The sequence below is a fragment of the Notamacropus eugenii genome, chromosome 5, assembly GCF_028372415.1.
Source record: "Notamacropus eugenii isolate mMacEug1 chromosome 5, mMacEug1.pri_v2, whole genome shotgun sequence".
In the NCBI taxonomy this organism is placed as follows: Eukaryota; Metazoa; Chordata; class Mammalia; order Diprotodontia; family Macropodidae; genus Notamacropus; species Notamacropus eugenii.
In genome coordinates, this window is record NC_092876.1 from 339,000,308 (window position 1) to 339,027,045 (window position 26,738).

The window sequence follows — 26,738 nt, forward strand, 5'->3', positions numbered from 1 at the left end:
ATTTAATAGTACTTTAAAGTCTTCAAAGAACTTTCTATGTGCTATGTCATTTGACCCTTACCATAACCCTGGGAGCTAGGTGCTGTTGTCATCCCCAGTTTACGGATGGGGAAACTGAGACTGAGAGAGTTCGATGACTTGCCCAGTGTTAGGGCAGTCTGATGCAGGATTTGAACTCAGGTCTTCCTGACTCAAAGTTTAGTATTTGATTCCATGCATCCCATCATTCCAATATTTTGAGGACTAGTACAAAATTTGCCAAAGGCTGGCATTTCGAAAACAAAGGTTTGAAAAAGTATATTAACTGGAATCCAAGGGCCAGAAAGATTTTAAAAAATGGAGGGCTAATTAATTTCAGGAAGTTGTGGCAGCCAGTTAGACCTGGTTTGGCAACATCTTGGGATAAGTGATGATGTTCCTGGGTTCTGTAACTTATCAATTCTGCGCTGTGTAAACTCTCTATTTCACAATTTTCTCTTAGCTGCTAGTTGTCATTACTTTTATTATTGAACTTAAACTGTTATTTTATTGGTGTAGGGAACTGTCCGTGAGGGAAACTTCCTTATCAGTGTAGATCTCCATGTGTAAAGATCTGTGACTTCTCTAGGCTTACAGGATTGCCTGAGGCACTGAAAGGTTTAATGACTTGCCCAGGATGGTACAGTCAGTTCTCATTAGAGGAAGGAGCTGGACCCAGGGGTGGCTGATCCCGTCTTGGAGTTTCCCCAATCTGTCTCTCTTTGCTGCTAGTAAAATCATGTTTTAAAAATCTCCAACTTCCATTGCCATGTGTACTTGGCAAAAGTTATGCCCACCACACAATCTTGATTAATGGATCAGACTAATGGGGAATAGAAACTAAGTGAAAGAAAGGGTACATCCAGCCTAGACTTGGAAGCACATGAGTAGTCCAGGAAATTTGGAATCCAGGCAAGGATTGGTGGGATCAATAAAGAAGTCAGGGCCCTACTAGCTCAACAGCTCTGGGATATGTCTTATTGCTGTTAAGTTGTTTTTCAGTTGTGTCCAACTCTTCATGACCCTATTTTGAGGTTTTTTTGGATACTGGACTGATTTGCATTTCCTTCTCCAGCTCATTTTACAGATGAGGAAACTGAGGCAAACAGGGTTAAGTGACTTGCTAAGGGTCACACAGCTAGTTAAGTATCCCTGGCTGGATTTGAACTCATGAAGATTTTCAGGTTCCAAGCCCAGTGCTCTATCTACTGTGCCACCTATCTTGGACAGATAGCTATTTCTATCTATATCTATAGATATCTACATTTATAAACTGTGCATATATGTATTTCCAAAGATATCAGTGTAGCTTTATCAATATAGCTATAGATCTCTCTCTTTTTGTTTACACACACACACACACACACACACACACACACACACACACACACACACAGAGAGTCTATAAACTTTAGAGAAAGTGTAGATATGTATTGATATAATGAGAGCTCCCTAACCCAGGAGTTCCCTATAAGAGTGAAATCAGAGGTCCAGTTCCAATTGTCCTTTGGCCAGAGTATATGCCTTCTGGACACAGATAAACAGTCAGCTGCCAAGGCTCACCAGACAACAGGTAAAGGACCCAAGGCCTGGGACACCCAGAAGTAAGTACTGTCTGCCACATGCACTTGGCAAAGACCATACCCAGGTCGCAATTCTGCTTGATGGAGAAATTTGTCATTGTGGAGGATTGGAAAGACTGCAAGAACGAGACAGCTGAAAAGGAGTGCAATTCCTATTCCACTAAAGAGCTAGTTTGTGGCCTTGGTGAGCTGACTGGCCTCCTTTCTGAATCTTACTGAGTGGTGTTGCCACAAAGCAGAAACTCAATGCAGTTTCACAGCTACTGTACAGGGTGTCCTGAAAGTCTAGGTGAAAGTTTTACATTTACAAAGCTTACTCAAATTTATTAAAATTTAAAAAACATTCACTACAACTTTTTGGGATACCTTAAGCTTGCCTACAGTGTTAAAATGGGACCCTCTTTTGTTAGGACATAGGACCCTGTACTGAATGGGCTTGTTGTATCATTTTATGATTCTTTGTGGATCAGTCCATTTGTGACTAATACAAGGGAAACATGTCTTGCCTTTGTGTTATTGGGATAGGGGGAGGGGGATATCTGCTCAGGAACCTCACTGGTCTGTGTTTGTCTGTGGGTAGCTAAAAGTAACTAGGAAACTCAACTACACCATTCAGATTGATGAAGGGGTGATAGCCACCAAGGAAAATGGTCTCTTGTCTGAAAGTATACTTGAGGTTTTCTCAAGGAAAAATGAACTAAGTGGGGAAGGGTTCCTAAGAGGCTTGGATTCATGAATGGAAGGACAATCTGCAAATATTAAAAATAAAAATAACACTTTCCCCCTTGCTGGCCAAGCACTATATTGGAGGAGGACAAACTGACCCATTCCTACACATGGAACTAACTAAAGTAGGTTCTACAAACTTCCATGGAGGAGATACAAACTAGGGTGGGTTGGAGAAATATTTATGTGGATTGAGAAAGATGGACATCATGTGTGGTAAACAAGGACATAGCACAGAAAAAAGTGACTTGGGAGATTCTCATTTCCTCTAGGAGACAAGTCAGTGAAATGTGTTGTTCTTGCCCTTGGGACACTACCACTATCCTGATACAGTGATGAAAATCAGGGTCTGAAAACTAAAGGGAGCTTCTCCAGGTAACACGAGAAGGGCCTAGTTCTCTTTGTCTCATGCTCTGTCCCTCCTCCATCTGTAAGCGCTCCATCTTAAGGTAGATTGGCATGAGAGTCATAGGATGGAAGGCAGGAATCTCTATATCTTGGCCCTGTCTGGAATTTGAAAGAACAATAAAAGAAATATTTAAGGCCCATTACCCAGGTGACGAAGCAATGTCCAACATCCTCAGGCAACTGTTCGTACTTCTCCAGTTCTTTGAGAAAGATGCTGCAAAGGGAGAGAGGCCAAAATCACACACTTTGCACAGTTGAGCCCCCAGACACCACACCATGAATTAGAATGGATAATCAATCAGAATCATCTATTCTGTAAACATTGTGGGATAAGATATTTTAACCTTAGAGGATCATGGCTTTAGAGTTAAGAAGCACCTTGGATATCATCTAGTCTAGGGGTGAGGAACGTGTAGCTTCAAGGCCACTTGTGGCCCTCTAGGTCATCAAGTCCATCCAAACTTTAAGTGACATTGGATTTAGTCAAAGGGTCACACTTGAGGACTGAGGACCACACGTGACCTCGAGGCTGCGGGTTTCCCACCCTTGAAACCCCTCATTTTACAGATGAGGGACTGAAGTCCAGAGTAGTTGAAAGCCTTCTGGAAGGGATCAAACCAATCCTAAGTGACAGTTTTGATTTGAACATCAGGACTCAAAAGCTTGTGCTCTTTCTACCACACCACACCACACCACACTGTATCTTTCCCTTTACCCTATAAATGCTCCTAGAACTTTTCCTTCCACCATCAGTCAGTGGGAGCTCAAGAAATATAAACTCATTTCAATATAAGTCTGAGCTAGCGAACAGCTAGGAAGGGGGTGGGGAACCCATATAACATATTCCACTATGAATCAGAAATGATCATCTGCTTGCTACTTTAGGTTATCTCTGCCAGCAGGGTTTCTGATCAGTGAAGAAAAAAGTTGACTAGTCATTTCAAATTGAAAAAATCAACAAGTGAAGCCCTGTGTGCTCGGGGAACACAGACTTGTTTGAACATAATTTGAAGTCACTCATTAATAGGAGGAAAAATCTGTTGCCACAAAGAAAAGAGAAGAAAAAAGAAGGGAAATAGACAACCAAAGAAAAGAAAGCAGAAGGGAAGGAGAAAGGAAAAGGGAAAAGGAAAGGGAAAAAAATTGAACATTCAAAATCAAACATAATGGATTTTTGGTTTATTCACAGTTCTGGATTCTTTGTGTCTCTGCTTCCTTCAGTGAGGAAAGGAAATGAAGTAATGACTGCATTGATTTGACTAATTCCACCTGCTGTAGGTGGTAGCCGCTAATAGCTCAGGTGAGTGATGAGGTAATGAGTGTCTTTGGATGTCTCTCCTACGTGGGTCCTGAATTTCGCTTGTTTGTTTTTTTCTCCTCTCCATTCTCAGTTTGTTCCCATCAAGTCCCAACGCTCAAAGTCATGCTCAAAGACTTCCTGAACCACCTGGCCAGGGTGCAGTGGCGATACTTAATCAATAGTGCCGATTCCCCTGCCTCTCCCCATTAAATAGAAAGCTCCTTCAAAGAGGAAGGGTCAGGTCTGGAATGGAGGCTAGAAGCACCCCAGGGAGAACACAAGTTAGAATGGATTCTCCCTACCCTCATGCTGGATTCCCCTAAAACTGAGTCACAGAGGACCAAAGTCACAGCCATAAGCTTATATTGTAACTTTTGTTCTAGATTTCCCCTCATTTTTGAGTTTTTAAGTCCCAAGACCTGGATTTAAATCCTAGCTCTGATATTTATAAGCATTGTATGTAACTTTGGGAGAATCACTTAAAATCACTGAGGTTACCCTTTCATCATGTGATTGGTAAATGAGTGTAAACTCCCCTTGCCCAATATATCCAGAGGCCCCCAGCTCATGCTTCACATCCCATCCAGCCATTCACTGCAGGCATCTTGCCATTTGCGCTCCTGTAGCAGCAGTACACCACACCACCCTGGCCCCCACCATCTACCCCCACCACTTACCTGGAACAGCACCCTATAGTGGGTGCTAAATTTTGAAACTCTGCCTGGAGGCTGAGCTGTCCTGATTGGTGATTGACTAATGACTGAGTGCAAACTCACCTAACTCAATATATCTAGCCAGCTCCAGACTCAACTCTATATCCCATCCACCTGGAACATTTTGCCTTCCTCTTTGCTGCCTCATGCATTGTGATATCCCTCCTCTCTCCACCCCTTTCCATTTTTTGCCCTGGTAACCTTAAAAAAATCAACATGAATATTTCTTCTGGGAAGGATGTAACAATCAATTGCCCTAGAGCTCCACTCACCATTCCTGGAACTCCCTTCACCAAAATTTCCTTCTGTGGCTACCATTCTTCATATGTGGTATTTCTTAGTTACAGTGAGAGCTTCCTGAGGGCAGGACTGTCTGGCTTTTGTATTTGCATCTTTAGAGCTCAGCAAAATGCATGGCACATGTTATGGTTGAGTCATTTTACTAGTGTCCACTCTCCATGATCCATTTGGAGTTTTCTTGGCAGAGATATTGGAGTGGTTTGTCATTTCCTTCTCCAGATCATTTTACAGATGAAGAAACTGAGACAAATGGTTGGGTGATTTGCCCAAAATCACACAGCTAGTAAGCGTCTGGGGTCATATTTGAACTCAAGTCTTCCTGATTACAGGCCCAGCACTCTATCCACTGTACCATCTAGCTGACTGCTTGGCACTTAATAGGTGCTTAATATGTTCTATTTCTCCCCATCCCAAAATGCACTTATTCTTTCATCTCTAAAATGGAGATAATAATGCTTGTCCTACTTACCTGTTGATGAGGGGAGCCATCTACCACCACAATAATAATGATAATCCAATGAGTGACTTTGAATGGGCCCTCTCTCAATTCTTAATGATTATAGAGCCTGGTAGAACTTGGCTCATTGCAGTCTATGCATCAGGCTTTTCCCTGTATGAAACTAGGGTCTATATTATGTCTGTCTTTGTATCCCCACTACCTAGCAGAGTGCCTTACTTCATAAACATTTATAAAATGGAACTGAAAGCATAATACAATTTTTAATTTTAGCTCAAATCTTCAACTATCTTAGAATTTAAATCATTACCAACAGACCCTCTGATCTCCTTAGAGTTTCCTTCTCTACTTGTCCTATAACTTTAGGGTAGTTAGCTTAATTATCTTAAACTTATTTTTAGAAAATAGAGAGGGCAACTAGGTGGAACAATAGATAGAGCACCAGTACTGGAGTCAGAAGGATCTGAGTTCAAATTTGGCCTTAGACACTTACTAGCCATGGGACCCTGGGCAAGTCACTTAACCCCAATTGCTTCCAAAAAAAGAAAAAAAAATTAGAGATAGAATGGCAGAACTAGATCTGTGATTTCATTGGTATGAAGAACCTTAAGAGGAGGAAACTCCCTCTACCAATGCAGGCTGGCACCTTCTCTGTGATTTATTGTCTTAGGAAGTTTCTGAGAACATCGGAGAGATGAAGTTATTTACCCATGGTCACACAGCTAGTATGTATCAGAGGTGACATTTGAACCCAAATCTTCTTGGCTTCAAGGCCAGTTCTCTGTCCGCTATGCCATGCTGCTCATTAGCAAATAGTGGAAATGATTCTGAAAGAATTGAAACCTGATACAGGTGCTGAGAACAGCATGCTAAAGGACAATGAAATGACCATTTCAAGTTGAAAAAAAATCACCAAAAAACCCCCAAACTACCCCAAAACAAACAAACAAAAAAAGTTGTTTGCAAGAGCTAAAGGGGAAAGTACACTGAATTTGAAGTCAAAAGAGCTTGGTTTGAAACTTAGTTGACCTCTGCTAACTGTGAGAACTTTGATGTCACCTAAAACTCTATGGGTTTCCTCATCTGTAAAATAAGGAGATTGGATTGGATGACCTCTAAATTTCTTTATGACATTAACTCTTGCTTATGTATGCAGTATGAAGGTTGACAAGCATCAAAATCTCCATATAGATGGAGACTTCAGTGCATGAAATTCACTGTGAAGCATTAATTTGGTCATAAAATGAAGGCCTGAGTGGAATAGTGTTTCATGACGAGTTTGGGCAGTCCTATTTTTGGTTTTTACCTCACTAATGTCGGTGACAGAACTAAACACAAATTAAATTTAACAGCATGAAATTTGCTGTTTGCCACAAGGTGGGCCATCCCTTACCCTTTCATTCTTGCTCCCAGAAACAAATGTAGAGGATAGCATATACTTTTAATGATTCCTAGGTACTCATTTTCATGTTTCCTGATGGTACAGGCTGGGCCTTCCTGCTGGACATTCCTTTTCTAGGCATAGAGACTAGGAGTAAGATTCATTTTTGTCCCAAACACAGTACTTCCTCAGATAACATAATCAGGTATCCAGAACCCAGCTTCATCATTGTTCCTTACCTCTGATTCTGGAGTATGTTGAATGTTGGCTCTGGAACATCACAAATCATGATGTTATCACCTGTGAACCTCTCAACCTAGCCAAAATATGTAATCTGAATTTCAGAGACCAACCAGTTCAATCTCTACTTGAATAAGATTCCCTTCCTCAATTAATATTGTTTTGTCCAGTTGTTTTTCAGTCATGCCTTACTCTGTTTTGGGGGAGGGGAGGCAAGTGGGGTCAAGCGACTTGCTTAGGGTCACACAGCTAGTAAGTGTGTGAGGCTTTTTGAACTCAGGTCATCCTGACTCCAGGGCCAGTGCTCTATTCACTGTATCACCTAGCTCCCCTGTGTCTCACTCTTCATGAACCCCTTTGGAGTTTTCTTGGTAAAGATACTGGAGTGATTTGACATTTCTTTCTGCAACTCATTTTACAGCTGAGGAAACTGAGGCAAACCAGGTTAAGTGATTTCCCTGGGGCCATACAGATAGGAAGTGTCTAAGATCAGATATGAATTCAGGAAGATGAACATTCCAGACTCCAGGCTCTGTGCTTTATCAACTGTGTCACCTAGTTGCTCCCTCAACTAATATTCACCCCCAAAATGGTCATCCATCCTTCATAAAGTCACATTGGTTCTTAGCGCTTAATGCTTTCCTTTCTAAATGCTCACAAACCATTCCCTTATTATGTTCTGGGAATTTAGCATCAAGATCATCGGTTTATATAGAAGCTCTACCTTCTTTCCCTTCTTGAACATTAGAACATTTACTCCTTTCCAGTCCTGCAGCTCTTCTTCTGCTCTCCAGTACCCTTCAAAATGTCACAAATAGTGCCTCAGCATCCACATCTGTCAGTTCTTTTCGGTGCCTAATTTTCTCATCCCAGGATATAGCTAATATAGCTGCTGGGTTTTCTCTTCCTGATCTTGGATTTCAACCTCTAGCCTTGCTTTAGAAGCTTTCCCCCTATAGCCAACCAGATTGTAGTTCTCCTTTTCCTCCTTCCTCAATTCTGTATTATTTTTCTGTTCCCATGAGTCCCTCAACAAGCTTCATAAATACCTTCCTCATCATCACTCATAAGTCAATCTGAAAAAAGATATACCAGCTCCATTCCTTCCATTAACTTCCATGCTTGAAGATTCTGGGTAGCTGCAGATGAAATAATTAACCTCTAACACAGTCCCTAACAAACCAGCAGGTGGGTCCTCATGAGCCTGTCATTGGCTGTACAAGGCATCACCTGTTCCTCCCTTTTGGATCTAAACGTTGCAGGACCCTATTTTCCCTAATAAAGTGACTAGCAGTGAAATGAAAAATTAGGCATCATCCCAAGATGTAACACAAAGTCCTTGTTTAAAGATCAGTGATTTTGCTGCTGGCAGGAAGGTGTAACAAAAGCAGGCACAAAGGATCAGGTCACAGGCTCTGTGTGCTTCATCTGGCCCTTTTCCATTTTGCCCCTAAGTAGATGCATATAGAAACTGGAGATGTTGTGGAGGCTGAAAAGAACCATGTGACCTCAGCTCTAGGCAGCACCTTTCCTGTTTTGCTAAGTAGAATCCCTTGGATATTTTGAAGCAATGCCAATTAATGACCCTTGGCATGATGGGGAATGAAAGGAATTTTCTAGCTGAAAGTATGATAGAAGACAAGCCTTGAAAACCTGAGGCCAGCAAGAAGAAAAGCTGCTCATCAAAGGATATTGGTGGTTCTGTAGCCTAAGAGCCCTGGGTTTCCCTGGCAATAGGAGGATGTGTACAACCTGGCCATATGTGTAACTTACACATGTTCCCTGACACCCGTATTCCTGTCTCCCTCCCCATTATTAGCATAGTGACCTATGGGAGAATGTTCCCATGTGTATAGGGAAGGGGACTCTTTTCTGTCCCTTACCTTGCTTGCTGATTTTGTTAAATGTATTTTGCTTTGAAAAGTGTCCTTCAGGTAGCTGGGAAAATGATGACATTGGTTGAAGCTTGTGAGTTGTGATTTTGAGCAGATGCTCATACCCACAGAATGTGCATCTCAAACCTGGGGCACCATTCAGAAGGGGCAAGGGCTCTGAGTCCTATATTACCATTTAGAAAATTCTTAAGTTTTCATTCAACTCTGGCTTGTATCAAGTTGGGCTTTATAACTGGGACCTGAGTCCATTATTCAGAGTGATCATCAGCTTTTAAATCTGAACTTGGATCACCAGTAACATTGGAATTTACTTCTACTTAAGAAGCTAAAGGTGTTTGAAACTATAAGTCTGATCAACATCATCTCTGCCTTCTTTGGACAAAGGTGGTAGGTATGAATGGAAGCACCTCTTTGTGAGATTGATTGTAGATGGCGGAACACTTTAACTTGGTTTTTCTAGCTACTTTCTAGTATACTTTTTAAGGATCTCATTTATATGAAAAATTATATTTAATATCTGGAATAGATGAATTGAGCATAGAAGTATAATTTTTTTCCTTTCAGAACAGACAGTTATATATAAAGTTCTTGGAGAATTATTAAGACTTAAGAGATGTCACTGACACATCCAGTGACTATGAGGCAATGCTTTGGTAGCAGGAGAATGTTTCTTTCCAATCTTGCACAGCGTCCCAGACAAAGAAACTTTCTTTGACACTGTCTGATGCAAATGTTTTGTAAGGTTTGTCAGGAAAAATACCACCATATTGAGAATTCAGTTTGAAATGTCATCAATGAAGATGAACATTCAGGAACTAGAGTCTGAATGAGGGAAAACTAGGACTGCGACAGATCTAGAGATCATGTTTTTTGAAGGATCCAGGGCTATTTACTGGGGAGAAGAGTTAACTTGAGCACAACAGCATCTTCAAGTCCTTAAAAAGTGTCAGAGAGAAGAAGTTTGTAGATATATTCCATATGTCTCCTAAATGTAGGACTAGGACCACTGAGTGAAGATTAAAGGCCCCCAGTTTTCTGCTCAATTTAAGGAAGAACTTTTGGCAACATTATAATGGATGGCCTTGGGAGGGAAGAATCTAGGAGACAGGGATTTGGACTGAAAGGTTTTCTAACTTGGGATACTTGAATTCAAGTTGGATGGCTACCTCAAGGATATTGAAGAGATTTCTGACTTGGGAGAAAGATTAGATTATATGACCTCTAAGGTCACTTTCATGGGCAGCCAGGTGGTACAGTGGATAGAATTTTGGGCCTGGAATCAGAAAGACTCATCTTCTCAAATTCAAATCTGACCACAGACACTTACTAGTTATGTGACTCTGGGCAAGTCACTTAATCATGTTTGCCTCAGTTTCCTCATCTGTAAAATGAGCTGGAGAAAGAAATGGCAAACCACTCTATACTATCTTTGTTAGAAAACCCCAAATGGTGTCATGAAGAACTGGACATAACTGAAATGACTCAACAACAAAAGGTCCTTCCCATCTAAAATTACACAAGTCTTTGAATCAGTGCTATTTCAACAATTTAAGACTGGGCTTGTTATACTCTGAAGAGGAAAATATTTCATATTCCCACAGCATCTCTAGGAACTAAAATCTAAGCTTCTTTTTTTTGTTTGTTTTTGTTTCTATCCCAAGTGCCTAGCAAAGCACCTATCACCCAGTAGGCACTTAATAAATTCTTGTTTGATATAGTTCGGTGGTTCGGTGAACTTAGGAGACAGTTGAAATCCTATTTTAGGGGGCGGCTAGATGGTGCAGTGGATAGAACACCAGTCCTGGAGTCAGGAGGACTGAGTTCAAACATGACCTTAGACACTTAGTAGTTGTGTAACCCTGGGCAAGTCACTTAACCCTGAGGGGGGAGAGAGAGAGAGAGAGAGAGAGAGAGAGAGAGAGAGAGAGAGAGAGAGAGAGAGAGAGAGAGACAGAGAGAGAGAGAGACAGAGAGAGAGAGAGAGACAGAGAGAGAGAGAGAGACAGAGAGAGAGACAGAGAGACAGAGAGACAGAGAGAGAGACAGAGAGACAGAGAGAGAGACAGAGAGAGAGAGAGAGAGACAGAGAGAGAGAGACAGAGAGAGACAGAGAGAGAGACAGAGAAATCCTGCCTCAAACACTTACTTATCTAAATGACCCTGGGAAAGTAACTTAAAATCTTAGCCTCAGTTTCTTCATTTGCAAAAGGGTAATGATAACAGTACCTGACACAGAATTATTGTGAGACTCAAATGAGATAACATATGTATAGCAGCTTGTGGATCTTAACATGTTATATAAATGTTAGCTATGATGATGATGATGATGTGTCTCTAATGTGAAACTTGGCAATTCTTTACACCATGGATAGCCTGAGTCTAAAACAGCTACTTGAAGAAAAGGAAATCTACCAGCCTGGTCCCATTGTGTTGTCCTTTACTGTTCTCCCTCAATGTCCAGTTCTGATGGAATAAAAGAATATACTTAGGACCAACTGAAAGGCCAAAGAGACTAAAGAGACTGGAGACTGGTGAGGATGTTCTATGGAGACTGCCAACACATTGCAGTCACTTAGGGAGCTCACAATGATTCATTTGAATTTCTGTTCCATCAGGAAGTAGATATTCAAAAACTGCTTGGCCCCAGTCTGAACACTCTAGGCTCAAAGCCAGAGGGCCCAGTGCCCTCTGGCTTCCTCCCATTAACTCACACCACAGACTCCTTCACGCCCAGGCTGCTGGAGAGGGTGGAATCAGTGGAGGCCCAGGGACCTCCGACTGCACCATACCAGTGCTGCTCATTCCTAGCCTCTAAGCATGAGAAAGAAAATTCAGCTACGTTATTTAGTGAAGGGTGCCCCACTCCAAGTTCCCTCTAGGCTGAGGGAAGTGAATGACTTAGACTACCCAGCAATCCCAGTACCCATGCAATACCAGGCTGAGATGGCTTGGCTTTGTGAATAGTTTAGAGTTAGAAAAAATCAAATGTACATGTTACTCTAACAAAGTTAGCGATTTGCATATTCAGCCATGACTGTACTGCTGGCTACACAGGCTTGAACAGTAAGAAACTGATGTAAACATGTATGAGTAGGACTACTTTTGTGCAAGTCAAACCAAAAATCTTTCTCCCCAAAAGGGAAGATGACCTTTATGTTTTAGCAGTTTTACATAGGCTTAGTGACAACAGGGAATCCTGCCCATTTACCTTCTGATGCCTAGAATTTCTTCTTCCTTTTTTTGGGAGGGGAGGTAGTGTTGTAACAAAGTTTTTCAATCTAAAATTCAAGAAAAGGGGCTCAAAGTAATAATTAGTAGGAAGAAGGAAATAAGCATTTATTAAATGCTTACTGTATGTCAGGCATTGTGCTAAGGGCTTTACAAATATTATCTCATTTAATTCCCACAACAAGGAAGGTAGGTACTATGACCCCCATTTTCCAAGTGAAGAAACTGAGGCAGAGAATGCTTAAGTGACTTCTCCTGGATCACACAGCTATCAGATGTCTGAGGCAGGATTTGAACTTGAGTCATTCGGACTCCAGGCTCAGTGCTCTATCCACTGAGCCACGCAGCTGCCCTAGTATTTATTGTTATTACTGTCATCATGATGAATGCTACTAATAACAATGTATAATGATAGCTAGCATTTATCTAGTGCTTCTAAGTTTAAAGGAGATGTCATGACTTGCAAGTGAATTGGATTTAAGGGAGGTGGGGGTGTGCCAAGTCACCAGCCTCACTCTCTCTTTGGGAGCCATCTGGGTGCAGGGGCAAGACATAGCTTTAGAGAGTTGCCTCTAGAGCATGGGAGGTTGCAACTTTCCCAGCAGTCACAAAATCAGTATGTGTCTGAGGCAGAATTTGAACTCAGGTCTTCCAGGCTTGGAGGTTGACTGTCTATCTACTAACCCATTCTACCTATTTGAAGCAGAGTACTGGTTACCTGAAGCAAGGATAGGGGAGGCCTATCATCAAATTAACAGAGCAAAGGGCAAAGGGAGAACTGGCTGGAGACAATGAAGACAAACTTTGCTGTCTCCCCTTTTGTGCTGAATCCTATTATATCTGAAAGAATGGAGGGGTGAAAAGTAGAAGCACACAAGATGTTTCTGTCCTCTGTGGCTACAAATGAGTGAATAGCTCCACAGGACCAGGCAAATAAATACCTGCATAGGACACCAGTGTGTGTATTCTTAGGACTACAGTGAAGGTAACTCAAATTAAGTCCTTTTAGAGAGCCTGGGGCTCTCAGGGGATGAATGGCCCACGGTCTCTTCTCTGAGAGTGAAAGGTTCTGGTTTGACTACGTAAAATTGTGAATTTTAGATTTGGAAACCAATTAACTCCTGGACTTCCTTTCATGCTAACACTTGAAATAACTGTTACAGATGCTCCTGCAATTCATCAAAAGTAATTGTTCTAAAGGATGGGGACCAGGAAGTGGTTTTGGAAAAGGTAGGAGGATGTGTTCCGCAGTTGGCTGCCAAAGTCATACATTATTCAGGTTTAATTCAAACTCACAACAGTATTGGCAACTCAAAGGAAAGGGTGTGGAAAAAGCACTCGGATTGGAGTCAGGAGCCCTAAGTTAATGCGAGCACCTTCTTTCTATGATTATCTCCAGTTTATTCTGGACATAGCTTGTTTGGTACATCCGCATTTGGTCTCTCATGCTCTCTCTCCCATTAGACTGAGCTCCTTGAGGGTAGGGACTGGTTTTTTACCCTTCTTCTGTTTTCCCAGCACTTAGTACAGTGCCTGGAACAGAGTAGGGTCTTCATAAATACTTGCTGACTTGACTTCTGGCTCTGCCACTTAGTTTTTGTGTGATCTCCAGCAAGTCATGTTATTTCTCTGGGTCTGTTTCCTCCCTCTATAAAATGAAAGGGTTGGACCAGATGATTTCTCAAGTCACTCCCATATCTGACACCTGATGGTTCTGGAAAGATGATAATGTCCAGACTGACTCATTTCCTCTACATTTTCAAACATTTCAAGCTAAAAATTGGTTGCCAGCAATCTCCAACATTCATATTTAGTAAAAGTAAAGAATATTTTGGGTGCTTATGTGTCCTTAACCAACACTATGTACCTCTGAAAGCATGACGTGTACAATACAAGCTATGTATATTTTCTAAAATTTAACTTGCAGATTAGGCCTAATGGGCATACTATGTTTAAAAGACCAGACAGAGAATTTCATTTGTTGGGTGTTATGGAAAGAGGACATAGGAGATGCTAATAGTACACTCCCTTCTTTGTCATTTCCCTGCTATTTCCAAACTATATCTTCTACATTCCGACCATCCTCTGCAGCGCCTCCCACCAGAACCTAGACTCTACCCCTGAGACCCTGGGCTCTGACAAGTGAGATTTTGCCTTATCTTATGCCAGTCTAGGGACAGATAGGTGGCACAGTGGATAGAGCACCAGGTCTGAAGTCAGGAAGATCTGAGTTCAAATTCAGCCTCAGATACTTATTAGTGGTATGATCCTAGGCAAGTCTTTTACCCCCATTTGTATTAGTTCCTCATCTGTAAAGTGGGGGCAGTCTGGAGAAGGAAACAGCAAACCATTCCAGGATCTTTGCCAAGAAAACCCCATGGACAATGTCTATGTGGTCATGTAGAGCTGGACATGACTGGACAACCGAGCAACAACAACCCAAATCCGGGCTTCCACAGCATTTTCTGGTCATTTCCAAACCATGCCACTATACACACATACCTTTCTCTCTTTCTAACTCTCCTTCTTTATGTGTTATTTTTCTCCATTAGAATAGAAGCTCCTTGAAGGCAGAACTATCGTTGTTTATTTATATAATTAGCATTTAATATAGTGTCTAGCACATGGTAAGTGTATAATAAATGTCTTTCATTCATTTATTCTACCTATGTTCTTGAATTTGATGACCAGGTTATAAGACCCTAAAGGGACCTTAGAGATCACTGAGATCAACTCTATTTTACAGATGATGAAACTGAGTCCCCAGTAAGGGGAAATGACTTGCCAAAGGCCACACATGGAGTTAAGAGCAGAGAACAAAATGAAAAAATGACCTTCTTGTGTTTAACAGTAAAACGTAGGCTCTTTCATTGATGCTTCTCTTGATAAAATAATGACATTTTAGTTATAATCAGAAAAAAATGGTGATGGTGGAAATTTCAAAATCTTAGGACCATTTTATTTAAGCCTTCCTATCCAAATGAGAAATTTTGTCTTGCATGCTAAATTTTCCATTTTCTTTTTTTTTTATTTAACTTTTAACATTTATTTTCACAAAATTTTGGGTTACAGATTTTCTCCCCTTTTATCCCCTCCCCCTCCCAAACCCAAGCATTCTAATTGCCCCTGTGACCAATCTGTTCTCTCTTCTATCCTCCCTCTCTGCCCTTGTCTCCATCTTCTCTTTTGTCCTGTAGGGCCAGATAGCTTTCTTGACCCCTTAACCTGTATTTCTTATTTCCCAGTGGTAAGAACATTACATTTGATCCTAACACTTTGAGTTCCAACTTCTTTAGCTCCCTCCCTCCCTACCCCTTCCCTTTGGAAGGCAAGCAATTCAATATAGGCCAAATCTGTGTAGTTTTGCAAATGATTTCCATACTAGTTGTGTTGTATAGGACTAATTATATTTCCCTCCATCCTATCCTGACCCCCATTACTTCTATTCTCTTATGATCCTTTCCCTCCCCATGAGTGTCGACCTTGGATTGCATTCTCCTCCCCATGCCCTCCCCTCCATCCTCCCCCCCACCCTGCTTGTGCCCCTGTCCCCCACTCTCCTGTATTATGGGATAGGTTTTCCTATCAAAATGAGTGTGCATTTTATTCTTTCCTTTAGTGGAATGGGATGAGAGTAGACCTCATGTTTTTCTCTTGCCTCCCCTCTTAAAATTTTCCATTTTCATAGAAATATTGATGCTTGACAGTTTTCTTATTGAATTCCTATCAAGTTTCCTGTTGAATTCCTTGACAAACTTCCTATTGCTTTTGAGGGTAAGATTCTTGAGAGAGATGCAAAATTTCACTTTTGATAACTGCTTTTAAATATGGTAGCTGCAGCACTATTTAAAATGATCAGGACTCATTTGTAGGTTATTTCTAATGCTGTTTTTAGCACTTGTATACAGGTAATGGTATAAAATTTCTTGAAACAAATGAGTGAATTAGCAAAATACTTAGCTTCTAGTCTTAACCTTCTCCATGAAGTGCAGGCTAGATCATCTGGACTGGTAGGCTTCAAGTAGTTCCTGATCTACAGCTTGGAATCATGTGGGAGAGTTTTAAAAGATAGATAAGAGGTTCTTGGTGTTTGGGGGTCAACTACTCCAGAGAGACCTCCCAAGGCAGAACTTTCCCCAAGTCCTCCTCCCTTACCCAGTCATGACGGTTCCAGACATGGTGGGAGAAAGAAACTGGTATGGCTTTACTTGTCTAAAGACTTAAAAAAAAAACATGGCTGAATGGCTGTGATAGAATTGGCCTAGGACTCTTTTACCTCAATGGGGAACTATAACCTTATTCATAATTCAACAGAAAATTTTGCTTTTTTGGGAGACATTGGGTACTCCCCACGCTTTTCACATATAGAACTTCTGCTCTGGAGTCCTACTGGTCTGACTGGGCTCACCATTTCAGGTAGGTTTCAGCCATACTCTGTTCTTTGAATATCTTCTTTCCTGGTTTGCACGGATCCTTCCCTTCCCCTTTTTCCAATTCTGGAACCACAATCACTAGCCAAGACTGGGATCCTAGGGCTCACTCCAGGGCATATTGTAATAACACTAATGCTGACTCTCTGGGCTTTCCAGGAGAGAAAAGTTAACAATCAAAATTCTACCCTTTTGTATTTTTTTAAGTTCTGTGGGTTTTCCATTTAACTAAGTATATTTGTTCTCCTGTAGATGTACCATCAATAAAGAGGGTTTGAGCATCTTGTGCTCCTTAGAAGTACTTCCTTTGACTTTCAAAACTTAGAGGGTAATATTAGCTTTTCAGAACATACCTGGTAACTACTGCCCTAACCTTAGTAGACTTGGGTGCATTTTGGAGAATGGAGGAGTAGATATTTGGCTAAAGGAATTGGTTTACTATTCTTTTCTCTCAGCTACATAGGAGCTTCTTAATCAACAGATTCTCCTGCAGGTAACTTCCAAACTTTTTGATAGGAGGATTTATCTTTCATTGCCCCAAAGTCTTGAGTTTACAGTATGTGTGTCTTATACTAATGTTGAAATGACTGAGTAGCCATGAGAAGGGGTCATTGACAATTTAGTTCTTCTTTTCCACTAGGGATCCTGGTAGATTTTAGAGAAAGGTGTATGATGAGTAGGAGGCAAGGTGTCAACAAATGCCTTGGACATCTATCTTGTAAAGCAGTTTGCTGATCTTATCTTCTCAGCTGGACTCTCTCTTATGGACAGTCTCTATCAGACTTCTCCCAATATCTAGCTTATAGTACTTTGGAGGGCTGGGTATACAGCAGGCCCTTAGTAAAAACTGGATAATTGACTAATTTTCCCTAGGGACCTTGAGAAAAGTGGAAATGGGCTACTTCTAAGAGGTCATCTGTTCTTTATCACTAGAGATCTTCAAGTTAAGACTAGACACACATTTATTTGGTATCTTGTAAAAGGATTCCTGCTTCAGGTATGTTCTGGATGATGTGATATCTGAGGTCTCTAGATTCTGAAAAGAACTATTATCTCCTGTTATTTGGGGACCTCTCTGGGAGGCACTGTGGCACAGTGGATTGGTTCTGAAGGCAAAGGACCTGTGCACCTATACTGTCTCCAGTGCTTATTCCCTTTATAAACTTGACCAACTCACTCAACCTCCATGTGCCTCAGTTTCCTTATCTGTAAGATGAGGATGTTGGACTTTGGCTTCTAAGTTCCCTTCCAGCTCTGTGACTGATGCCCCTAGTGAGCTCCCCTGGAATCCTCCACCAACCTACTTGTTATGAAAATCGTAGATCTCCTGGATGTTGCCAAAAATGATATGTTCTTTGTTAAGAATCCCAGGGGGGATCTCCTCCACACCACTTGTCATTTCCCACAGGTACGTCTGAAAGACACCAACAGGTTTCAACATTGGCACAGCCGTGTAAAAAATGCAAACAAGAATAGACAGGCCCTCCAACTTTCTGGCTCAAGGCCCAGACTGGGAAATATAAGATTAAGTACATAAACAAGGGAGTAAATAAAGTGGAAAGAAAATCAAAGCTCAGTATATTAAATTGTCCCAGACTGTCTCAGGTGAAATTCATTCTGTGAAATGAAGAGAGATTCCAGGAGAAATATACCCCATCCCCCCACCAACCCATGTTAACTTGTTTACTAAATTACCAGTAGGAGATAATTGTTTTGTTTTTAAACAATTAGCTAGATGATTACTTTAATTCTCCACTCTACTTAAAAGGTATAGACCCAGTCTGTGAGTAACTTCTGAGTTTCTCTTATCAAAGAACTTTATGATCCCATATGATTTTTCTGGCCCCAGGGATATCTGTCTTCTTTGAGATAGTTTTTTACTCTCTGCTCTCTCTAAGAAAAGAACAGTCTTGAGCTCTGTGCTTTCTACAATCCTGGACCACTGTCAAGGATGCCATCTTTCTGACAAGGTTGGAAGTCACTTCCAAGAAGTACTTATTTACGAAGCAGACTTACCTCTAAACACTCATGTAAATCTCTTACATAGGCCTTTTCTGTCTGGAGGAGTTCTGCCATGATGAATCTAGAAGAAAAGCACACGGCCTTCCAGTAAGTCGTCCATAGATACTCATGCAACGACAACATGTTTGATTATATTCCTTGGTCCTCTCCATCAATATTCATTCTCCTACTTAAAACTTGGCTCAAAACTCAGTCACTGAATTACACGGCCATAATTTGCCCTGGACTGGGAGGCAAAAAGGTCTAGGTCTTAGATCCACTGCTATCATTAACCAGTTCCATGACCCTGGACCCTGTCATATAACGAGAGGCAGAGTTGGGATTTGAACCCAGGTCTTACGTTTCCAAGTTTAGCACTGTTTCCACTACTTGCTTCTTGATGAGTTGCTGTGAACAATAGATGCATCACCCAGTGACTAACCTGGTGATCAGCTTCCCTGAACTGAACTAGAATGGATGATGGTCCATCCCCAGCACCATACAGAAACCCTTCTGATTTGGCAGGACTTGAAAGAACTTTCCTTCTACTGTTACGGCCTTTGAGAATCCAGGGTTCCCCACCATGACACAGTGAGGTACTGGAAGACAGGGTGATTAGAATAAAATGGAGGTGGAGAAAATGTGCCTTTTTCCTTTCCTGCATTTAGAGTCCTTTCTGGTGCTGATCTATTAAGTGGAAGGCAAGGAACAGAGCCTTCAACAGCGAACTGCCCTCCCCATCTGCCTAGTAACACCAAGGAGAATGCCTGAAACCACTCAACAGCTCCAGGCTCCCCCCAAAGCTGCCTTTGACTGTGCTCCTCATAGCCTCATTTCCTCCTCAGCTATTATAATACTCCACAGGACTCAGTGGCAGCCCCGCAGTCTAATCCCATGATGACATCTTCTTCATTAAAACATAGCCCATTATAGCTACTCCTGGGCACAAGTTATGCATTTGCCTGGATGGATGGGAGTTTCCCCTCCCACTGGAACCAGCTTATCACTATGCATCTTCCCTTCCTTTCTGAGGTCCCTCAGCTGAGAAGGTGGAGAGTCACCTGGCAACCAGGAACGAGTACTGGATTGGGATTCAGATCACAAAATCAGAGATGCAGAGCTTGAGGGGGATCTTAGAAATCATTTTGAACAATCCTTCATTTTACAGAGGAGGAAAGTAGTGACTTGCCAAGGTCACAGATGTGAACCCAGTCTTTATGACTCCAGGCCACAATTACATGTTACTTCTCAAACAAATCTGGATTCCAGTCCTGACTCTCCCAGTTACTAGCTATGTGATCTTAGGCAAAACCCTTAACTGTTGTGATTGTCAGTTTCCTCACCTGCATTATGGGGATACTATAATAGCTTTCACTGAGAGGATTGAAAACAAATGAGAATTATTTGTAAATGATAAAGTCCTATGGAAATCTAAAATATGCTGGTGATGATGATGGTGATGATGGTGATGTCATTACAGAAAGGATGGTTTCCTCCCCTGCCTTTCTGAAATGCTCAATGATCTACTTAGAAAAAAACCCTGCACTGTGTAGGCCTGGGATCTAGTCCTGGTTCTATCCCTGACCTGTTTCATCATGGTCTTAGACAAAATCTTGGTTTTCCCAATCAACTCAAATCAGTATGTATTCATTGAGAAGCTACTTTATCTTGAGTACTGGGCCAGGGTCTATGAAGAACACAAACAGAATCTTTACCTTCAAGTCGCTTATAATCTTTTTGGGGGGTTACTATTTATTTATTTAAAATAGTATTTTTTTCCCCAATTACATGTAAAAACAATTTTAGCACTTTTTTTAAAGTTCTAAATTCCAAATTCTCTTCCTTTTCCCCCTCCCTACTGAGGCAATAAGGTTGATTGTAATCTTGTGCTTCTCTTTCGCTTTTCCTAGAACGATTTGTCTGGATCTCTCATTCACTTCCAATCACATTCTACCTTAAATTAGACTTATTTATGTAACAGGTTATATACTTCCCCTGCCAGCCCTCTATTTTAAACTTGAGGGTGGAGGCCTGCCATTTTCTCAACTTTCTTCCTGCAGCACCAAGTATAGCACCTTGCAATTGTCCCACATGCTCAGTAAATGTTTGGTGAACTGGATTTAAATGTTTTAATAACAGTGCAAGAGAGGCAGTGTGGGAGAGGCTGGAGAGTCAGCCTTAGAACCTGGAGAATCTGAGCTCAAGCCCTCTCTCTGACCTACGCTGGCTGTGTGATCCCCCAAACGAGGGGATTGAATCAGGTGATCTCTCACATTGTAGCTCCAGAGGTATGAGCCTAAGCCAAAAAGGGGTCCTAACTTGCATCAGCAGAGAGAGTATCCCTTAGCAATGCCACCACAGGATCACTGTTTTATCTTTCTTTTATCTCTACTAGGGCGGCAAGACTTGAAGTTGTAGAGACAGGGATGATTTTCATTGGGAGAGACAGTTCCTCATCCAGGTTCCTGATACCAGTGAAATTACAGAGGAGCAGAGAAAGACAAGATAGGAAAAGGGAAAGGGAACAAACATTTATCAAGTATCTTCTATATGCCAGGCACTGTGTTAAGAGATTTACAAATATTATCTCATTTAATCCTGACAATAAAATTTTGAGGTAGGTGCAGTTATTTTCTCTATTTTACAGCAGAGGAAACTAAGGTAGAAGGCAGTTAACTGACTTGCCCAGGAGGCAGGAAGTATTAGAGGCTGGATTTGAACTCTGGCCTTCCTGACTTCAGGTCCAGAGCTCTAGCCACTGAACTATCTAGTTGTCTCTGTCCCCATCCTAATGGCAATGCAAGGCACCAAGTACTAGACTAATGGTACAGACAGTAAGTGCTACAAAACTTCAGAGTGGAACAATCAGCATCATCTCGTATCATCTGGATGGCTTCATGAAGCAAGTGGGTTGAACTTTGAAGGATGAGTAGGACTTAAGTTGCATAAAGAAAAGGAGACCTCCTAAACTGGGATAACAGCATGAGGCCTATATTTAGGACAACGAGAAGGCCATCCCGGAGGAAGTGGGCAATTTGAATTGGGGGCATTAGATTAGATAGATAAGCAGGTTAGAATTAGAATGTGGAGAGTCCTTGAATGCCAGACCAAGGAGTTTTTGAATCATCCTATAAAAAGGGGAGCCACTGAAAATTTTCAGGAAATGAATGAAATGATGAAAACATTATTTTTGGAAGGTGAATCTTTCAACAGTGTGCAAAAGAGAATGGAGAAAAAGAATACTGGAAGGAGACTAAAATAACTTAAGAATGAGGTGATCTGGGTCTGAAATATGTGATAGTGGCATTCTGGCAAAATTTAAGCTACTATTTTTTTCTTTGTATCCTTTATACCTAGAATAACACCTGGCACACAGTAGGAGTTTAATAAATACTTGCTGAATGAATAAATGGCAGTGGGAAGAGATATTTTAAAGGAAGGACTGTCAAAACTGGATGGTGGACTGGCCATCATTAAGGAAGGGAAGGGATAAATTACACATAACTACAAGGCTTTGAGCCTGATTGCTTGGGAGACCTGGAAGAAAGGAAGTTCAGAAGGGGGCTGATCAGGCAGGAAAGATGTAAAATTGAGTTTTAGGGAAATTGAGTTTGAGATGACAATGTGGGGTTTGGTGACCCACATGTTCATATCTTGCAGGCAGATGGAGACCAGGGCTGGAGCGCAGGGAAGAGGATGGCAGTAGAGATAGAGCTTTGGGAATCATCAGCAAAGAGGATGCACAGACCCTGAGAAGAATCCTACCTGGCTGGGGAGGTGATGAGAATATTGGAAGATATGAAATGAGACCATTATTTGGAGGTGAAGGAACATAGAATGTGAAACTTAATCAATGCTCATTGAAGCATGATTTGAATGAAGAGGTATGAGAGAACACCCTCACCTCACTCCTGCATGGAAGTCTAAATGTGTTATAAATTGCATCAATGTACTGATTGTGCTGGTTTTTTTCTTATTGTTTTCTGTCTTTACAAAAATACCATTTGTTATATGGGATAGCTCTTTGGGAACGGGATGGGTAGGAATACTGGGGAAAATTATGATAATTAAAAAACAAAAGACATTTAAAAATAAACCTATTAAAAGAATAAGTAAAAAATTCAATAAATGTTTGTTGAATAAACAAATGTCAGTGGAAATGAAAAAGAATGGATAGCTGTGAAAGACATTTTATAGAATCGTGGATCCAGAACTGAAAGAAACCTTTCATTAGGTCCAAATCTCTTATCTTACTGACATAAGGAAACTAAGGCAGATCTAGGTGAAGTGACTTGCCCAGGGTCACAGAGCTAGTAAATATCAGAGGTATGATGTAAAATCAGTTCTTCCTGACTCCAAGTCCAGCGCTCTGGCCTTTGTCCGAACTTGGTAACTGTCTGGATAGGGGAATAAAGAAAAGGCATACTTTTTATCATGAGGTTTCTTTGCTTTTCAGGGCTGGGGCTGCCCAAATAGCACATACTCTTTCTTCCGGGCTGATTTCCGCTTCTCTTCGTTGACCTCGTGGTTGGCATCCCGTAGTTTGACCTCGCGATCTGAGAGGCTTGCTGGGATGATGTCTAGTTCCAGGTCCTTGTTATCCTATAGATGGAAGGATTGAAGAAGATTACCCTGTGGATATCTCAAGGAGAGACCCTTTGAAAGGTACAAGGAACAGGCAAGGGAAGGACAGCCAAAGTGATGTGCTTTCAGGGAAAGGAGAGGAGAAAATGAATCAGAACCAAAATCATAAGTCCACAAATGCTCCCCTGGAAGGGAAGTTTAGTTTGATTTTTAAATCCTTTTCTTTCTACATGAAATTGACATAACAAAAAATTGCAGCCCAGGTGACTGCTCACAGCAGGAAAAAAATGAACAAATTCAATAATTATATGTCTGTCTCTTAGGGTTAATAAATACATCCTATACCCTATTGCTAAGGTCTTCTACCTTGCCCAGAGCTATTAGCACAGGATACTTCGATTAAACCTGCCTCTTGATCATAAAACACAAAAATTTGTGAAATTTAGTCATGTGGACTTTCACGTCCCTAGGGAAGTAATCAATGCAAAGACTAAAAAGAAACACAATTGATATAGATGTTGGTTAGCATTTGGTCTTTGGCTCTGGGTCAAGAAATGAGCTGACCTCCCTTGACACTGTTCAGTGTGAAGTGAGATCTCAGTGTCCAGCTAACACTGATCCTGCCTTAACTCTTCTCCTATAACTCTAGTCAAATTCTGCAATCAAATGAGTGAGATTCCTAAAGAGCTCAAATACACCCCATTACAGGCTTACCCTGTAAAATGAGAAGAAACTGGTTGGCTGCAGTCCCTAATTATAGACAATTCAATCTGTCATTCATCTTAGAAATGACAGAAGGAGTCTGGATAAATGGAAGATACAGGTGATCCATAAACTTTTTAGCAGATTTTATTTCCCTGACTTCTCTGAATAATTTTTGTAAGAATTGCTCATGAGGGAACTAAGCTGACTTGTTTGACTACGAAATTAAAAGTAAATGAAATTAAAATGTGACAGACTTGTGACTGTGACTGACAAAAGCTCTGCAGTTTTGAAATTTATTTTCATGTCTTCTGCTCTGGAGATCCTGCCCTCATGAGCCCCTGGCTTTCTTCATTGTTTCTTTCATCTTGCTTTCCCTTGTATTCAGAGCTCTGTCTGTCTCTACCGGAAGCTGATACCTACATCTTTTGTTTTAAGACAAAATGTGATACTGAGAAGGTTAGCATCTTCAGTCATAAGAAGCCTGCTCTGGACAGAGGAGAAGAGAGGCTGCCCATCTCTCTGCTCACTCCTAACCTGCTGTGGGCAGGTGTGAGGAATGATGCTGGGGATCTGTTTGAGTGGAACAGTTACCATCACAACTATCACTCTAGCAAGGCTTGTTGAATTATCTATAGCTACTTCTCTTTTTTTTCCTTCCTTCCTTCCTTCCTTCCTTCCTTCCTTCCTTCCTTCCTTCCCTCCTTCCTTCCTTCCTTCCTTCCTTCTTTCCTTCCTTCCTTCCTTCCTTCCTTCCTTCCTTCCTTCCTTCCTTCCTTCCTTCCTTCCTTCCTTCCTTCCTTCCTTCTTTCCTTCCTTCCTTCCTTCCTTCCTTCCTTCTTTCCTTCCTTCCTTCCTTCCTTCCTTCCTTCCTTCCTTCCTTCCTTCCTTCTTTCCTTCCTTCCTTCCTTCCTTCCTTCCTTCCTTCCTTCCTTCCTTCCTTCCTTCCTTCCTTTCTCCCTTCCTTCCCTCCCTCCCATTCTCTCCCCCCACTCCTCTCTCTCCCTGTCTCTGTCTCTCTCATCCCTATGTTGCATAGGCTGGAAGTACAACAGTCACTCCAGGGCCCAATCCTGCTGCTGACTGGAATGGAAGCTTTGACCTGCTCCATTTCTGATTTGGGTTGGTTCAACCCTCCTTAGATAGCCTGGTGTCCCCCCTTTCCAGGGCTACCCCTATTGATACTGGACTTAGTTCAGACATTCAGTGGCTCAATCCATTAGAGCTCAGAACTCCCAAGCTCAAGTGATCCGCTATCTTCAGTCACCTCTACAGCAGAGATTACAGGTATGCACTGTCACACCCAGCCCAACTATAGCTTCTAGACCTAATTTGTTCCAGGAGTCTCCTGCCTAAAACAACAGTATAAGAATCATCTTTATCTTCCCTTTCCCCAAATAGCTCTTTTAAAATTCCCATCAGCTATGCCCTATATCTTCAACAATTCAGTCTCTAGGACCCTCACACAAATAGTATCTGACAAGGGCAACCTCCACCACAGCTGGAGCCATAGCAATTTGATAGCTCATATCTAGATCAGTTGAATACAGTAGGGTGCTAATGAGGCCAAAATTATGAGTCCAGTTCCCAAGGGGGGTCAATTAACTTGGCTCAGAGAGAAGTTCGGTTCTACAGCCATAAAAAGCACCAATAACCCTGGTCAGCCATCATGCAAATGCATTGGTAGATCTGGCTCAATGTAATCCATCCAACTCAGTGTGGATGCACAGTGGATTGTCAGAAAACTCATCTTTGGGTGCCAAGTACAACATGGACGTAGTTTGTATTCTGTTGTAAGTGACAGACAGGACTGAAATGATGGAGGGGGAAGGGAAAGAATGATGTGGCCCCTCTGCACCTACCTCAGTGTTGACTCCCAGGGCTTTCTCCAGTGAGTAGCGGTATTTCCCCATCCTCAAGGAGAAGTCCCTATAGTGCTTGTCAACTGTAGTCACCCACTTCCTGATCTCAGTGGCATGGATGTGGCCCTTTTCAACAAAGCTGTCAGCCAGTTGAATCAGAAGCTTCACTTTCTCCTTAGTTTGCTGCTCCCAAAAGATGACCCCATGTTACAGGATTAATTTAGTTTTGATCAAGCAAGCAGGCAAGCAACAAGCATTTATGAAATACCTACTATGTGTCAGTCACTATGATAGTCCTAGGGATACAGAAACAAAAACGAAGCGATCCTCTTCCAAAAGTGTATTAGGGTAGACAACCTGTTTCCTCCCCGTCCAAACCTCTCCTTCCCCTTTCACCAGTCATGGGTAAGTCACAGAACTAGAAACATGATACGGATGAGGACTTTTCAAATATTATGCACATTGGTGTATTCCCATGATAGAAAATATCAACCATCAGATTTCAAAGGTAGTGCCTTGTGGAATCTTCAAGGACCAGAGTTAGAGAAATGCCAGCCCCAATGGGATGGGAACTTTAGGGTCTTGTCACATTGTCAGTGTGAAGATGGCCTTAGAAATGTGACCATCTCCTGTACTATGAATCCTAACTAATCCTCTCCCGCCTCAGAGTATAACCTGTTTCCCAGAGTAGTTGACAACTTGATTTTCCTAAACAAGAGAAAGTCAAAGTTAAGAACTGAGTCCTGAAGTGTCACAGCAGTTTTGATTACAGTGATAACCAACTGAATATGAGGGAGGGAAAAACTTTCTGAAGTTCTTTGGTTCAAAGGAGAAGAAAGGTTAAGGATTAAAACTTAAACAAGTCAAATAAGAAAAATATATTTTTATTAAGTCTGTTCCAAGCAGATCC

The 26,738-nt window shown here is 41.5% G+C and overlaps 1 protein-coding gene across 6 annotated transcripts in view; it reads right to left on the reverse strand.

Annotated features, from left to right (window-relative positions):
• The window catches only part of KALRN (kalirin RhoGEF kinase), a 963,226-nt gene that overhangs the window by 297,639 nt on the left and 638,849 nt on the right, over nucleotides 1–26,738 (reverse strand). For all 6 annotated transcript variants that reach the window (XM_072616710.1, XM_072616706.1, XM_072616705.1 and 3 more), the window contains exons 22-26: nucleotides 25,829–26,011; nucleotides 23,164–23,282; nucleotides 18,696–18,762; nucleotides 17,984–18,093; nucleotides 2,880–2,949 (exon numbers count right to left, since the gene is read on the reverse strand). In XM_072616710.1, the coding sequence (XP_072472811.1) occupies nucleotides 2,880–2,949; nucleotides 17,984–18,093; nucleotides 18,696–18,762; nucleotides 23,164–23,282; nucleotides 25,829–26,011 (549 nt within the window). The remainder of the gene's footprint in view (nucleotides 1–2,879; nucleotides 2,950–17,983; nucleotides 18,094–18,695; nucleotides 18,763–23,163; nucleotides 23,283–25,828; nucleotides 26,012–26,738) is intronic.